Below are 17,782 nucleotides of genomic sequence, written 5' to 3'. Positions count from 1 at the left end.
ATCCTTTGTTACAACTGCAGTGAATTGTGCACTACATTATTTACAAATTAATTTGTCCCTAAATAACCCGTCTGAAAATAGTGAAATAACATGAGGCACTTTTTCTCAGGGTGTGAATATTAAATAGTCTATAAATGCAAGACACTGTTTTCAACGTACATTCACTCACTGCATGCAGTTCTACTCAGACCCGCACAAATTTGTCTTTGCCGTTTGATATGCTTTATTTGAGGAGCATTGTACAGAAAGCATTGAACCAAAAAATAGGTGAAAGATCACTGTGAATTATAGAGAAACCTGAGAAGAGAGTTTTTTTTGCAATCAGACAGAAACCACAGTGTCAATCTTCCACAATTGAATTCTGATTTTTCACTCTACAGAATGTACACAAATGCAGGCAAATTTATGGTATTAGCAGATGAAAGAGTAATAGACTCAAATAAACAACAAAAACATAAATGAAAGCTATGATACACAGTTTATCACTAAATAGGTGGGATCCTCATTTATTCTATAACACACACACACACACACACACACACACACACACACACACACACACACACACACACACACACACACACACACACACACACACACACACACACTCTCTCTCTCTCAAAACATGCACACTCTTGAGTCTTGTCTCTTTCTCTCCAACAGCATTACAGAACACTGCCAGAGCAATGCTACCTGTGATTAACAACGCCAGCTTACTACAGTACCTACAAAAAACAAAAGCAAACAAACCAGCAGACATGATAGATATTTATATATATATACAAGCAACATTACATAGAAAACCTAATTAAAAATGTGACCCTCTAAACAACAAAAAGAAAAACAAGAACTACTGCCTGGCCTGCATTGATACTAATAAGTGGATTTAAAGACTACATAGCACATTTTTCAACTAAATAACAAATCAAATAACTGGAAAAGAATAAGTCAAAGAAAAAGAAGAAATCCACTTCACACATACAACTCATCATCTATATGGAGCGGCGGAAAAGACAAGAAAAACATCATATGTCATATATATACATGTGCTGTGTATCGCCTATCAGTGTCAGAATAACTGCAACACACTTTCTATCACTAGGAATGTTTTAATAAACCAATTGCATTGTACTTGTATTTCATTGAGAAGAAATAATTGCGGAACATCATTTAAAACAGAAGTGGCATGTGTATGATTTAGAGCACCAAGGAAATGAAGAATTAGTTTCATGTAATTTGGCTTGCTGTATTCCTCAAAGATCAGATTTCAAGAAATATGTACGTAACTGTTATTCCAATTTATTTAAGATAACGTACACAACAATGGGAAACAACAACAAAAGCCAGAATGTTTTCACACAGCTGCACAATTTTGTTGTGTAAAATATTCATACAATTTTGTTCACCATCAAAACAAGTTTTGGCTTTAACAGAAGTCCTAACATAAGTGGATGAAATACACAAAGAACATAATTATGTAACAATGTGGATGAAATATATGTAGAAAATATCTTTCTTTCTTTATTTGGTGTTTTACGTCGTCGTGGGGAGCATCGGGTAAATTCTTTCTTGTCCCAACCAATATGGGACTCCCCCTAACCCGCGGGGGGTGTAGAAAATATGCAACAATAATGTTTACATGGCATTTGACATAAACAAGTTTTACTTATGTACAAAATATGTAAAACAAATGTTCACATAGCATTTTAAGTTATCAAGTTTTACATTCAGAAACACTCAATCCAGTGATGGCGCTAGTATTTTTTCAAACTGGTACGCAAACTTTTATGATGTAAACAGTCCAGAAAAAAACCGGCAGGCTGGTCATTTGAACCAGTTAGAGTCCAACTCAGAGTACTGGTTTTATTGTTCTACCAGCAAAAAAACCCACCCACGGTAGTTCTACAAAAACAACTGGTAGGTCAAACCGGCAGCCAATTTTGTTCCGGTAATTTCTCGTTTCAACCGGTAAAATACCGGTAATTATCGGTTAACGCCAATACTGTCAATCACCGCAGAAACCCACTGAAATCTAGCACATTTATATATAATATACAACTACTGTACCTGTGTACCTGTGATTTTGGGATGAGAATGTACTTGGTACACGTATGTATTTTTACAGCAATCTTACTTATGATGCACGGTAGCTCCAACCACACGATCAAGATCTTACTAGCTGCTGAGGGATATTAACTACAAAAGTCTGCATGGATAAAAAGACGTTAACATCAGAACATGAAGATATGTGATAGGGACTTGATGGTACACTGTATACTTTCTTTCTTTATTTGGTGTTTAACGTCGTTTTCAACCACGAAGGGTTATATCGCGACGGGGAAAGGGGGAAGATGGGATAGAGCCACTTGTCAATTGTTTCTTGTTCACAAAAGCACTAATCAAAAATTTGCTCCAGGGGCTTGCAACGTAGTACAATATATGACCTTACTGGGAGAATGCAAGTTTCCAGTACAAAGGACTTAACATTTCTTACATACTGCTTGACTAAAATCTTTACAAAAATTGACTATATTCTATACAAGAAACTACTGGAAACTTGCATTCTCCCAGTAAGGTAATATATTGTACTATGTTGCAAGCCCCTGGAGCAATTTTTTGATTAGTGCTTTTGTGAACAAGAAACAATTAACAAGTGGCTCTATCCCATCTCCCCCCCTTTCCCCGTCGCGATATAACCTTCGTGGTTGAAAACGACGTTAAACACCAAATAAAGAAAGAAAGAATATACAAGAAACACTTAACAAGGGTAAAAGGAGAAACAAAATCCGTTAGTTGCCTCTTACGACATGCTGGGGAGCATCGGGTAAATTCTTCCCCCTAACCCGCGGGGGGTTACACTGTATACGACTATTACGATTTATATTACAAGGACATTTACACAATCACTGCTAAACACATGCTTGCATAACATACACATACACACAGATAAAGGGGTTGTGCAGACCTGTTTACCCCCCCAAATGAAAATGAGGAATGCAGCTGGTACTTTTCCGTAATATGAGGCATCTTTGAGTAATCTTTTTTATCAACCATAAACCAGCTCGAAAACGATTAAACGACACGTTTGAACGCGCGCTACCATGCAAAACAAGTACAAAATTGATAACCATGTTTAACAGTATTGTACTACACACACAGAAGCTCGATGACACACACACACCTGATATATAATATGCAAGTTAACTAAGACAAGTTTACTTTATCTAAACAAAAAAACACCACAGTATTCAGGGGCGGAGCAAGAGAGCTAGAGGGGTGAGGGGGGGGGGGGGGGGGTACAACCTGGGGTCCAGGGGTTGGGGGGGTCTGGCTGAAGAGTTTTAGCTATTTAATTAACAATTTGTAGCTTATCCTTGATTTTAAACATGATAAATTGGTGTCAGCAGCCACTCATTATTTCTTTTAAAGTTAGTATTAAATAATGGCAATTTATCTTCATTGATATCTGCTCCCGACAACAACAATTTCACAGACAGAAAATGTCTTTAGTTTTTTTCCCAGACTGAATTTTTGTTTTGTTTTTTTGCTTTTTTGACAGCAAGGGGGGGGGAGGGGTCCGGAACCCCTGTAACATCCCCCCACCCCCACCCCTCCGTCCTTGGACTATTTACAGTCACTTGAAGATGCATGTGAACAAAACCACCTTACATTCTGTCACATCAGACATCCTGCATTAAAACCAGTCATAATAACTCACTCCAGAAGCTACCTTTAATTTTAGAGGACCGATTCGTTTATTTCATTTAAACATTTTGTTGAAAGTTTTTCGATTCAAAGAACTGTGATCTTTGCTATATTGGAGAAATATTAATGGAGATCAGTTTTAGGCTCAGAAAGACTTGAATTTCGGCAACAGCCAAGTAACTGATGAGCGCGACCATAGACCTACATCTATGTCTCTGGTGCGACTGACCGTAGTGAGAGATCGGTTCGCAGGTCTGAGAGATTCTGTGGAAGTAGAGACCTAGGTCAAATAAACTCGATGCGAAGCAGGCTCATGTTTTGCCAAACATAATTTCGTGTTTTTGTTTGTTTCCATGTTCATTTGTGTACTGGATTTTGTTAAAACTAATGCTCCGTCTAACCTCGGGACACGTGCCGCGACGTGACTCGTAACTGACTAGCTTTGTTGTTGCACTGATCTCAAGTTGATCACCAAAATAAATGTGGTTCGCTCTTCTTAAACTTCACCAGACACCGCCACTTGACTTAATAGTTTTGCCGATATTTCTGTACAACTTTCGCTTTTTTGGTTGGCATTTCGTCCCCACAGAGATCGGCCCTATATTACCCTTCGGACCAATGTCGATCTCAAATCCGCGGAATCCGACAAATACCTTGCTGTGCACATGCGCAGAAAAGGCTGTTTCGGTCAGCCTTGAAATCACAGTCCTGGTGACTACCACAATTTTGACTTCGAATTTTCACGCACGAAAAAGGTTCTCTCGACCGGAATTTCCGGTAGTATTCCGTAATACCGGAATTTAGACCCCAAATCCGTAATAATTCCGGACAATCCGGGAGGGTAAACAGGTCTGGGTTGTGTAATGTTGGTAGATTCAGGGGTGAGTGTGTGCACAGTGTGTGGTGGGAGGGGGGGGGGGGTAGTGTGGAATGTGGACTGTATGGTGAAGAGATGGGCATCCTTTTCTTGCTCGCAATTTCATACACTGATGTTGATAATAAGTGCATCTACACAGTCATACAAGTACTTTTCCTTATCAGACAAACATGTACCCACAAAAATGTTAATGATGGTACAAAATGACAAACATTTGTAAAGAAGAAAAACGCCCTCATGACGTAAACACATAACATTGGACAAATGTCTTCCACTACACTCAGACACAGTAAAATGTCTTCTTCTTCTTCTTCTGCGTTCGTGGGCTGAAACTCCCACGTACACTCGTGTTTTTGCACGAGTGGAATTTTACGTGTATGACCGTTTTTACCCCGCCATTTAGGCAGCCATACGCCGCTTTCGGAGGAAGCATGCTGGGTATTTTCGTGTTTCTATAACCCACCGAACTCTGACATGGATTACAGGATCTTTTTCGTGCGTACTTGGTCTTGTGCTTGCGTGTACACACGAAGGGGGATAAGCCACTAGCAGGTCTGCACATAAGTTGACCTGGGAGATCGGAAAAATCTCCACACTTAACCCACCAGGCGGCCGCGGCCGGGATTCGAACCCTCGACCTTCCGCTTTGGAGGCCGACGTCTTACCACCACGCCACAGCGCCCGTCAGTAAAATGTCTAAAGATGACAGTTACAAAGGAAAGCCACTGAACCATTACTGTATAAAATACATGGCACTTTCTGTTGACATTTTATACTGAAAATTACAGGATCAATTTGATTCTATCTAATTTTTTTTTGAAGATCAGAAATGCACAAATGGAATGGACAATCAGGTCTTGAAAATTAAGTTCTCATAGATTGGATTTGCCGTATCTGCTCACTAACAGTAGTACAGTAATTTAAACTTGGTACTTCTGTCCAAAACTAAAAAAGGAGAGAGAGAGAGAGAGAGAGAGAGAGAGAGAGAGAGAGAGAGAGAGAGAGAGAGAGAGATCAAATCAAATCAAATCAAATCAAATTTAATTTTACGAGGGTTGTGGCATAAGCAATATAAACGAGCTTCTTTTCAACCAGCCCTCGCCCAGAGAGGGACTATTCTAAGTATGCATAAGTAAGATTGCTGTAAAAATACATATACGAGTACCAAGTATATTCTCGAGAGAGAGAAAAAAAAAGAGAGAGAGAGAGAGAGATCAAAACAGAATCAAATCAAATGAAATTTTATTTTACGAGGGTTAATGTGGCATAAGCAATATAAACGAGCTTCTTTTCAACCAGCCCTCGCCCAGAGAGGGACTATTCTAACTAAGTATGCATAAGTAAGATTGCTGTAAAAATACATATATACGAGTACCAAGTACATTCTCGTTTGTTTGTTTGTTTGTTTATTTGTTGCTTAACGTCCAGCCGACTACGCAGAGCCATATCAGGACGAGGAAGGGGGGGATGAAGGGGGCCACTTGTCAAGCGATTCCTGTTTACAAATGCACTAACCCATTACTTGTGTCCCAGCAGGCTTTAGTAAAACTAAATTAATACCTACTGGAAGATTACCAGTTTCCAGTATGTTAAAATAGGCTTAATCTATCTACTGCTGGACTTACATCAGAACACTAACAGATTAAACTATACATGAATCGCAAGACAAGCGGCAAGAGAAGAGATTTTTGGAAAAAATACAGGTGAATGAGCAAGAAGGCAGAAAAAAGAAAAGAATTCATGAAGAAAAAGAGAGCATGACAGGAAAGAGGAACCAAAAATCTACCTAACAGCAAACTAGAAAGCTCCTGCGGTTCCAAAAACAGGAGGGGCCTTTAATTTCATAACCGCAGTGCCCCACTGCGGGATACATTCTCGTCCCAAAATCAAACACACATGTATATTATATATCAGGGCTCCCCAAAGTGCACGTCCTTGCGTCCTATACGTACTAGAAGCCAAAATCACGTACTAGAAATTCATAGAGGGGGTCCCGGGACGCACTATTCAGAGAGAGAGAGAGAAAGAGAGTCATTCTCTTTAGCCGAGTTATGCAAATTATATTTAACCAGCCCATTCTTTCCTCTTCTATCAGTAATTTAACATTGGCCCACTGGGCTAAAATGTAAAATAGAACAAAGTAAAATATCTCACACTGACAATAAGGGACATAAGTACAGTCAGACATTTCAATAGATAACATATGTAGGAGATCGTAGGAAGATTAAGACTTTATACATTGTCATTGGAAAACAACAAAAGAATGGTTAACAAACATGCATTTCCATCAACAACACCTTAGTTTTTGTGTGTGAATGTGCATAATAATTCTTCTTGGACACAATTCGTAACCCCTGTAAAATTTGCTTCAGAGCATAACATACTGGTAAAAATTCAGAGCACAACACAATGTGTAAAAATTGATATGTACAATGTACAAGGAAAACCTAGCTCAGTGTATATCATTCTAAAATCAAATTCACATGTCAAAAAGCATCGCACGTGCTTCCATAGATTTCACAACCCTTGTGAAATTTGTTTCATAGCATGACAAGCATGTAAACACTCAGAGCACAACTAATGGGTAAAAACTGATATGTACAAGGAGAACCTGGCTCAGGACAGATTCTAAAATCAAATTCAAAAATCTAAAAGTATCCCTTGTAAGCTTCTGCCCCCCCCCCACCCCTCTGCAACGCCCCCCCCCCCTTCCCCACCTCCACCCCACACCCCCAGTAAAACTAAAAAACCAATGGAAATCTACAAGACATAAATGCTGCCACTAAACATTGCTCTCAGACGGAGCGTATTGGCTGTCTGCATACTCTTTGTCCGCAAGCTCTTTCAGGGCACTCCACGAGGACTTGCGGGGAATGTGGGATGACTGGCTCGGAGCAACAGCATGTCTCGACGGCCCGCTGCGCTGAGAGCCGCCGTAGTCTGACACAGCCGATGAATAGGCCGGGGGATACTGAACAGCTCCGTAAGGATTACTGAACACAGACCCTGCCACTGATCCTGTTTCGTTGGAGTCCCCGCCTTGCGATGCCTCCGCGCCAGTCATTTTACACAGCATGTCCCATTTGGAGGGTTTGGGGGCAGTACCAGGTACACTAGGGTTAGGTACAGCTGCACCAGGGTTGGATGCAACTGCACCGGCATGCATTGGAACAGCAGCTGGGTGTCCGTAAGGCACCATAACAGGCGGTTGGCCTGTTGCCTGCACATACGCCATGTGAGGCGGGTACCCAGGTGTGGGATACCCAGGGTAGCCATGAGGCGGGTACATGGGCTGACCCAGCATGCCAGGGTTAAGGGGCTGGGGCCTTTCTCCTACCCCTGACCCCGCCACGGATGACTGGTCGATGGGACCGGTCATGCCCGTCATAACCGACTCCAAGTCGTCGTCACTCAGCTGACCCGTGCTGGCTGTTGTTGACTTTCTGGGTCTGGGTTTGGGCTTAGGCTTGGGCTTTGGCTTGGGTTTGTTTCTGGGTGTCTCTTGTCTGCTAGACTCTTCAGCTTCTTGGACTTTCCTTTTCAGCTCAGACTCGCTCCGGGTCCTCTTGGGTCTGCCTGAAGCAGACGACGCGGAGTTCTTCCGCTCCCTGGACTTGGAGCGCAGGCCTGACGTTGAGGAAGCAGAGTTTTTTCTCTCTCTCGGTCTGGAGATCCCCGAGGAGGAAGAGGAAGAGTCCAAGTTGCGCTGATCTTTTGTTTTCATGGTCTGGGTGTGGGAGGAGCTGACACTGCGAGGCTTGCTGCGCTTCACCACCCGCTTCTTGCCCGACTCCACGTTGGCGAACCCTGTGCCCGTCTGTGTCGCGCATTCCCGCAGTGTCTGCGTTGACCTTGTCGCATGCTCACGCAGTTCCATTTCAAGGTCGCCCAAGGACTTGAAGGCTCGATCCCGCCGAGAAAGGCTGCGCTCTTTGAAACTGTCTCGGTCAGGGCGGTAGTAGTCGATGTCATCATGCGCAAAGGAATACACAGATTCTCCACCAGAATTTTTGCGACGCCTGCGCCCGTATAAGGAAGAGCGAGAAGCGTAAAGGGAGGTCTTGGACCCAGTTCTGCGAAGCGCTGTTCGGGTGGACAAAAATGAAAACAGTAAATATTAATCGTTTGGAAGCGAAATTGTGGCAGTCAGCTGTATGCTTATTCTTTATAATTATGATTAAATACTCCCTTTGAACAATACTGTTTGCAAGTTTATTAATAAGAAAACATTCTGCTAAGAAATTATGACAAAAATTTACTCTACTATCACAGATCTGATTAGAAATTTAAGATACCATTACCAATATGTACACTAGATATGAGAAAGAATCTGTAAGTGTAATTACCTAAGATAACTACCAGATTCCCATATCCAGTCTCTCTCTCTCCCCCCTCTTCCCCACAACAAGCAAATAAACATGCACTTTCTGCATTCGAAAAATAAACGCAAACCTGTTTTTTCACAACTTGCCACTTCCTCCTACTCTACTCATCCACACCCATACACACTGGAGACACACACTCAGGAAAAACTCCAAAAACAGCACAAGGCCAGTGCAAGATCTGACAAAACAAACTGATATAACTAGTACTAGTAGCATGTCAAAAAATGAGAGTAAACAAAAAATGTCAGCACCGGCTTACAGTGAGTAGTCCCATCAATGTAAAACCTAAAAGAGAGAGAACGACAGAAGGTGTGTGTCTTAAAATGGTGGTAATTTTGTGAAAATGAAATCTCAGATGGAAAAGGTCTTTACAACTAAAGAGAAGGTGTGCTAAAGTTAAAACTCAATGACTGTACTTACGATTGTAATTACTCTCCACATCACTGTCCTCATAGTCAGCAGCAGACACCTGAGGCACAGCCTGGTAGCCCCTGGGTGTTGTCGGACGTCCGATAGAATCCGCGTCATCCAGAGCCGTTCCTGTACTGCGTGAGCGGCCGATCCGTGGAGATTTTGATTTGCTCTTCCTGGCGCTGTCTGACTTCTTGAACCGCCCCTCATACTCCGGGATTGGTTTGATCGTGCCAGTCTTTGCGGATGACTTGTCAGGTTTTGATTTGCTTCTTTCTGATTTGGGGGTTCTCGGCTCTGTGTGGTCCGGTTCAGGCCTGCGGGTATCAGATTTCTTGCGTGTCTCCTTTTCCGGTTTCTTGCCTTTGCCACGGTCCGGGCGAAGAGTGTGCTGCGTGTCGGCCTTGCGCTTAATGCTGGGAGAGTGAGGGTCCCCGACACGTATGGGAACAATTTCGCTTGGGGAGGGGGGTCCGTCCCCATCCGGGTTCATGGTAACACCCCCCTCCAGCTGCTCGATCTCTGAGGATGACGAAGACGGGCGAGGGGCACGGCGAATGCTGGCGGTGTTTTCACGTCGAAGAGGAGCCTTGGGAGACTTGGGTACAGGTGGGAGGGCAGGCGGCTTGATGAATGAGCCCGAAGGAGGTCTAGGGTCATCGTCAAAGTTAGTGTCAAAAGTTGTGTTCCAGGTGTGCGTCATGGAGCCCTCAGACTCGTTTCCAGGGTCTTCCGCACCGCTGATCCTGCGTGCTCTTTCTTCCGCCTCCTCCTCTGCGGCGTGGAAAGAAGCACGGAAACGAGGGTTACTGTGAAGGGCGTTGAGCATGGGGGACTTGGGCGGCAGATTCTGTCCACGTTCTCTCTCCTCCTGTCTTGGTCTGTTCTGATCCTGCCGTCCTCGCCTTGTCTGAACGTCCCCCTGCCGCGGAACGTTTCTCGAGTTTTCGTCCTCGTACTTCACGCCGGCTTTCTTGGTAGGACTCTTGTCGTACTGTGTCATTATGTACGGGTCTTTGGAGTCAGACTCGGATTCTGACTGATCCCTGTAGTCAACAGGGTTCGTCTGTGAGAGGAGCAGTTTCTTCTTCATGCGCGGTGAATCGTCGTAATATTCATCAGCCCCTCTGCGCTGCGGAGAAGTGCCATTGCGTGCCACGTTCTCCACACCGTAGCTGTGTGCTGGGGAAATTCCGTTTTTGGTGAGATCACTCTTGTACTCGTCTCCCGGAGGCCTGTTGGCCAGGTACTGCTCTTTCTTCTTGCGATAGCAGCACACGCCGATGATGGCGATGAAAATGAGGAAAACGATGATGCCAGCCACTATGCCTACAATAAGTCCCACTGCCACTGGGCTCTCATCCTTTCCCAAGCTCGTGTCGTCTTCTGCAACAGGCAGAAGAAACTGATTTAGAAATAATAACCAAGTGTGGCAGACCCCTTATGATAGGATCAAACAACAAGGGGATGTAAGCGCTCAAGGTATAGAGAGCAATAGACAACAGCAAGTGAGACTGAGAACTATGCAATCCCAGTCGCCTGACACATGTATGAGAAAAGCAATGAATGAGCATGAATTCCCTTGTTTGTTCCACTGTTTTCAATGGGTAAAGGTGTACACTACAGGTATTATTGTGAGAGTGTGAGCATTGCAAAATCCACATTATGTATGAACAAATCGAAAGTGCCTGGTGACATCATTGTTCAATTCTTTTGAATCAGAAAAACAGACTTGATCTTAGCAGTCTAGCTTTTCTGTTGTTAATTTTTTTTTTTACACCAGACAATGATAACATTAACAGTTAACACAACTGAGCAAAATGAGAGTGAAAGGAGACAGAATCTGCCAAAAAGCATAATGACAGGGAGGTGATGTTATACACTGCAAGTAGGAAAGACAGCAATGTGTAATTATATAATGCAAAACAGGCAACACTGCCACAAAGACATACATGTGAAGACACTTTCTGCAAAAGAATGTTGAGATTAGAACTCGGACAGAAAAAAAGCGATTCCACACCAACAGGGAACGAGAAGAATTTCTCCAGTACGATGTCTCATAGGCTTTCCACTTACCTTTGTAGGCTCGAACTGTGATTCCAAAAGAGTAGTCTCGGTCCTCCCAGGAACTCTTTGTGAGGGTGATAGTGACCGTCCCGCCTGTCGCCGCCATTTTTTGGGGCGGTATGCTTCCCGCAATCAGAGTGTGCGTCTGAAAACGCAAACAAAATCGTAAATAAACCATTGAAAAAACATCAGTATGCCAGTTCACAAGCTGCAGGATTCTTTTCAGAAAGGGGTGGGATATGGATACCATCTCTGAGTCATCACATAAAGTTGATCTGTGTCCATCCCAGCTAAGATTTGAACCTTTGATTCGAGTATCTCAAGTCCAGTCCAACTGAGCTACTACACAAAGCAACAGCTTTATTTTAATATAAACCAGCACCTGCCAAACTTTTCAAATGAAATTTCAGGTAGGGCTAGGACTGACTGACCAGTTGACGATTTCTTTCACCGTATTTTCACATTCAAACCTTTTTTTGTTTAAGTACTGAAAATGTTCAGTAAATGTTAACACTGTGCACCTTATCCCTGTTAACCCTTTCTGTTTCAGCCCCATCCACTCTTCTTCTAGATTTCTAGCGTAATTTTGTACCACTAGTACTACCAGCCAAACAAAATCGCAGTTGCGGTCTTCAACTGCTTATCTCTTTTGAACCAGTGGAACAAAAGACTTCCTTTTCTTTGTTATATGAAAGCTTTTATTCAAAAAGTAAATTAAGTGATGTCAGGACTGAAATATTCTGTCCCTAAACTGGAACCAGACCTGGGAACCCCTGTTTTGCACTTGGAGTATTCTCAAACGAACTTGGAGTACTTTCAGAAAAATGAGCGTACCCCATGCAGCATTTGAACATCCATGATTCAAACATGCTCTGTCGCACCATTAACCAAGTTTGCCAATACATTTAAAAAAAATGCTTCTTTCAATGTTTACTGACAAAACAGTGCTCATATATGTCAAAATGCCGGATCAGCTTTGGCATGCGCTTGTTACAAAAAGTAGTCTAGGAATTTTTCTCGTCGTATTTTTTTTCACTGACCGTATTCTAGACAATCGTGCGTACAAAAAACGGCGAAATTGTATGGGTTCCCAGGTCTGTGGAATATTGGAGCTGCAAAGGTTGAGTCATTGACGTAACACAAACGCAGGCACTCACCCCTCCCCCTGTCAGATCAACTCTCAAAGTGACGTCCGCATCAGATATGGAGAGATCGGTGAAAGAGACATCTGTGATGTCTCTTGTGTCGTCCGGCCTGAAGCGAAGTGTACACGACTGCACTTCAGATTTGGTGCTCCCTGGCCTCCGACTAAAGACGTTGACCACTGCATCGCTTCGAATCAAGAGATATCCCGCGATGTTACAGTCGCTTGGTGAGTCCATGTAATCTGTAAATGAATAGAGTATTTCTGTTTACAATGAATATATTTGGGAGGATGAGAAAATCAGCATATTTCAGTAGTTTTACTACTTTTAGGCACATCACTTGAAAATAATAGAATCAAACAAAAGAAAAATTTAGACCGCACTAAAACTTGCACCTCCTACTGTGTGAGTAGTCAATTTTTCATTCATTTTGTTTTCTTCAGAAGTCCTTGAGCTGTACATGTACTTCCTAACAGTAACCACTGAATTACCCATCGACTCCTTTGTTTGATTTTGGTTTCTTCAGAAGTCCTTGAGCTGTACATGTACTTCCTAACAGTAACCACTGAATTACCCATCGACTCCTTTGTTTGATTTTGTTTTCTTCAGAAGTCCTTGAGCTGTACATGTACTTCCTAACAGTAACCACTGAATTACCCATCGACTCCTTTGTTTGATTTTGTTTTCTTCAGAAGTCCTTGAGCTGTACATGTACTTCCTAACAGTAACCACTGAATTACCCATCAACTCCTTTGTTTGATTTTGCATTGTGCACTGGGTTACTTCTACAATCTACAACAGTTCAGGTAGTACATGTATTAAAAACAAACACACATCACAAACAAAATGCTCATGAAGCAAGCAAGCAAACAAACAACAAGGAAGAACAAACAGATCACCTCTGCTTTAAGGGTACCCCAACCTTTGAAGCATACAACTGCACACACACACACATACACACACACACAAACAGTGACAGTCTCTGACAGTCTCACACACACACACACACACACACACACACACACACACACACACACACACATTATACATACACCCACACAGATTGACAGACAGACAGCAAACACATAGGCACATGGCATTACATGAACTGCCGGCAAACTGTGCTTTGGCTTGCAAGAAGCACAGCACGAAGACCAGGCCCCACATCATGAAGGCCCCAGACATCCAATTCCTGCAGCCTGTGATCTCCATTGTTGAACTACACTGGTCAGCGACTGTTGACAAGTTTTCCTGTCCTGTCACAAGTGCTAGTTGGTAGCACTTGCCATCCCTTCTGTTTCAGCTGGAACAGAAGGAGCGGGGAAAAATTAATTAAATAATTTACTGTTGTTGACATTATTTTGAAAAATGTGCTTGGTTCTGCATCTACACATTACCCATGCTGTGCTAAAACTACCCTCATCCCCCACCAAAAAATCAACATATTAAAATACATGTACTTGCATTTTTCTGCCTAAAGTTAAAATATTTATACTTTAGCCAAGACCAGACTAGCACTGCATACCTTCTTCCTTCCTCAAACACAGACGCACACTGAGACTAGTAGAGTTAGACACAGACGCACACACAGATATATATACACAGAAAAGCAGACAGACAGACTTATGCATGCATGTATGCAAAAAGACAGGTAGACAGAGGGACGGACATGCACACTCAAATGCTACACACCCCAAAAGAAAAACCCAAGCACACATGTGAAGAAAAGCAGAAAAGGTGCTAATCCTTATTAACTCAGTGAGTCAGTAAATCACAGGTTCACGCGATTGAGAAGAAAGAAAAAATAAAAGAGAAGAAAACCAAATCCCATAGATCTAGTCTCACTCAGTTTGGTTTAACCTTCACCATCGTTAGTATTCTGAGCTTGTTGTAAAACTTGGCAATTGGTTGCGCCTCTCTCACTCTCACTCTTCAAATCGTCGGTTGGACAAACAAGGACCAGCATGCACTAGCTACAAAACCTTCTTCTCCCCCTTTCGCTCCTGTTTACTCTGGAAAAACATGCTTCACATGACTGCTGCAAGTGCAAGTTCTGAAAAATTGTTGCCTGGCACAATGACCTTTGCTCTGATTCAGACAGGCTCAATGAATACTGAAAAACTTTAAAAAGTAGCGATGAGTTGCTCACAATTAGACCCAAAGTGTTGAAGCTTGAAGAGAATTTAAACACCTTGATAATATTGATAAATATTGTGTACGTCATTGTCAACATGTTTCTTTCATTCCACTCTGAACAACAAAAACATAATTCAATTAAACAAAGAAACAAACACTGTCTAGCAATCCATCCACCAAAATAAGTTTTTAAAATGTAATCTTTAAAGTATTAATTAACAATGTCACGGTCAGTAATAATAATAATGCTAATACCAATACTGATAATAATATATATTCAAACACTGCTAGTCTGCTATCTGGGAATTTGTTTAAATACAAAAAAAAGAAGAAAGACAAAAGGAAAAGGACCAAAAAAAAAGAAAAAAGATTTCACTGCCAGGAAAAGGAATTTTTCTGTTACACTTACAGCATTCATGTTACTGTAGTGTAAGCCTTTTTGTTCGGTTCTTTTTTAAAGCTGATTAAATCTGCATTAGTTCAGTTGCAGGCTAATAATGTTAATCATTTAATCAATCATTTAATATTAAATAGATTAATGCAGCAAAGAGATACTACCAGTCCCAGTATAATTTTCAAAGACTTCAACAACTCCAACAATTAGTAATCGTATAGATCTAAGTGCAGTGCTGATGACAACTCTGTACTGATCGATCCTTCAGTAATTACTTTTGAGAAGTTTATTGGCAGTGTATTCAAAATCGGTGTCCCTATTGTTTATTGTTGTATTATTGTATCATGTTTAATTGAATACAACATTGTTTTTAGGCCCAAAAAAAAATAGGTGTGGTTACGGTAACATACCCCCAAAAAATAGGGTAGGAAGGTAGGCAATCACTTTTTTTTTTTTTTACATTTTTTTCTAATGTGTACAAATTAAACCTACTTGACAGGGAAATAAGTGTGCGACTCGGGCGCTTTCGCTTTCATTGCGTTTTCTGCACTCGTTTTCTTGTTTTTGTTTTGTTTGTTTTTTGACAAATGTAATAAAAAGTTATAGGGTCGGCCCTTAAAAATAGGGTAGGTCGGGTTACCGTAACCACACCTCTTTTTGTTTTAGGCCTTATAATTATAAAAAAAATAAAATAAAAACGGTGTCAGTTGTCACTGTCATAAGGCCTAAAAAAAAAATAGGTGTGGTTACGGTAACCCGACCTACCCTATTTTTAGGGGCCGACCCTATAACTTTTTATTACATTTGTCAAAAAAAAATACCCAAAACAACAAGTAAACGAGTGCAGAAAACGCAATGAAAGCGAAAGCGCCCGAGTCGCACACTTATTTCCCTGTCAAGTAGGTTTAATTTGTACACATTAGAAAAAAAAGTTAAAAAAACCAAAAAGTGATTGCCTACCTTCCTACCCTATTTTTTTTGGCTATGTTACCGTAACCACACCTATTATTTTTTTGGGCCTAATAATTGTTAAAAAACAGGATAGTCACTCACCCATGTGTATGTGACATGTACATTCCTTAGAAGGAACCATAAACCTATCTCTAGCTTAGACTAATAGAAATTATGAGAGAAAAAAAGAGATTTCAAAATTAACATGATCACTATTCATCAGGACACAAAAACACTGACACTGTACCGTGTAGGTTCCTGCTGGTGACATTCAGTCAAGTAAAATACAGCATAGAACTTAGAAGGTGTAACACCTGACATTTTCAAGTAAATGACAGCATAGAAGGTGTAACGCCTGACAGTTTCAAGTAAAAGACAGCACAGAACGTGTGTAACACCTACAGTTAGTTTTGATGTAAGCAAATCCATGTTGTTCCCTGCACTTATTTCCGGATTGACAATGCTTCACAGTGTCTGGTTCAAAATCAAATTTACCTTTTATCATTAAATCTTTTATTTAGAACATGCCACACGATCAACAAAAGCCACGATTACATTTGAAACAACGTGAAATATGAACCCGTTAAAAGTTCACAAACGCTTACCAGTCTGTGTCACAATCTTTGTCGTCCACTTCTCGCGTCAACCTAGTCCCCCACTGTACGACGCCATTTTGTTCTCTGTTATTACCTGCCGCTGTGCTAAAAATAGCCTGCGTCACACAAGCTTTCAGTCTCCTTTCAAGGTGCGCTCTGCACAGGTAGCAGCGTAACTGCAACACAGCCGGATAGGACGAACATGTTTCATCCTCTAACCGAAGTTAGACACACAGACTTGCTTTTCTTACAATATTTTTGTTTAAGTTTCTAAATTCTAAATTCCAAGGCCACTTTCGGATCGGGTGGACTAAATGAGTAAATCACAACAATTCAGTATGTGAATGGAGTCGCATACTTCGATCTTTCAATACATGCGTGTTGGCATTCCTGAAAGGTTCGACGGTAGCCTCTCACCCACACGATACAATAGGCGACACACTTGGCATTTTACTGCCGTATAGCATTGCGACGGCTCGGCCGTGGGAAAGTTCTTTCTTTCGAGTCAGTGATTGTGACTGCGAATGAGAACCTCCACTTTAAACACCGGGGAGCCTGCTTTTAGGTTTATTACGTCTCAATGATTATGACTGACAATCTCCATTAAAAACAAGTCGCGTAAGGCGAAAATACAACATTTAGTCAAGTAGCTGTCGAACTCACAGAATGAAACTGAACGCAATGCCATTTTTCAGCAAGACCGTATACTCGTAGCATCGTCAGTCCACCGCTCATGGCAAAGGCAGTGAAATTGACAAGAAGAGCGGGGTAGTAGTTGCGCTAAGAAAGACAGCACGCTTTTCTGTACCTCTCTTTGTTTTAACTTTCTGAGCGTGTTTTTAATCCAAACATATCATATCTATATGTTTTTGGAATCAGGAACCGACAAGGAATAAGATGAAAGTGTTTTTAAATTGATTTCGACAATTTAATTTTGATAATAATTTGTATATATTTAATTTTCAGAGCTTGTTTTTAATCCAAATATAACATATTTATATGTTTTTGGAATCAGAAAATGATGGAGAATAAGATGAACGTAAATTTGGATCGTTTTATAAATTTTTAATTTTTTTTACATTTTTCAGATTTTTAATGACCAAAGTCATTAATTA

General features: G+C 41.4%; 1 protein-coding gene across 1 annotated transcript; it reads right to left on the bottom strand.

Annotated features, from left to right (window-relative positions):
• Positions 1-7,288: 7,288 nt before the first annotated feature.
• Positions 7,289-16,962, bottom strand: LOC138964197 (serine/arginine repetitive matrix protein 1-like). The gene is made up of 6 exons (XM_070336091.1): positions 16,677-16,962; positions 13,694-13,893; positions 12,603-12,832; positions 11,455-11,590; positions 9,388-10,764; positions 7,289-8,665 (listed from the first exon to the last, which is right to left on the bottom strand). The coding sequence occupies exons 2-6, from the start codon at positions 13,800-13,802 to the stop codon at positions 7,365-7,367; spliced, it is 3,153 nt and encodes a 1,050-aa protein (XP_070192192.1). The 5' UTR covers positions 13,803-13,893; positions 16,677-16,962; the 3' UTR covers positions 7,289-7,364.
• Positions 16,963-17,782: the final 820 nt, after the last annotated feature.

The sequence above is a fragment of the Littorina saxatilis genome, linkage group LG4, assembly GCF_037325665.1.
Source record: "Littorina saxatilis isolate snail1 linkage group LG4, US_GU_Lsax_2.0, whole genome shotgun sequence".
NCBI classification, from domain to species: domain Eukaryota; kingdom Metazoa; phylum Mollusca; class Gastropoda; order Littorinimorpha; family Littorinidae; genus Littorina; species Littorina saxatilis.
This window is presented reverse-complemented; position numbering and strand designations above follow the sequence as displayed.

What these genes read in the sequence shown, in the direction of transcription:
- LOC138964197 (XM_070336091.1), bottom strand. Translation starts at nt 13,802, where the DNA reads ATGGAGATCACAGGCTGCAGGAATTGGATGTCTGGGGCCTTCATGATG. An exon ending in ACAGTTTGCCGGCAGTTCAT is followed by an intron (nt 12,833 to 13,693) that starts GTAATGCCATGT and finishes ATTCATTTACAG; the next exon opens with ATTACATGGACTCACCAAGC. An exon ending in CACAGTTCGAGCCTACAAAG is followed by an intron (nt 10,765 to 11,454) that starts GTAAGTGGAAAG and finishes TGCCTGTTGCAG; the next exon opens with AAGACGACACGAGCTTGGGA.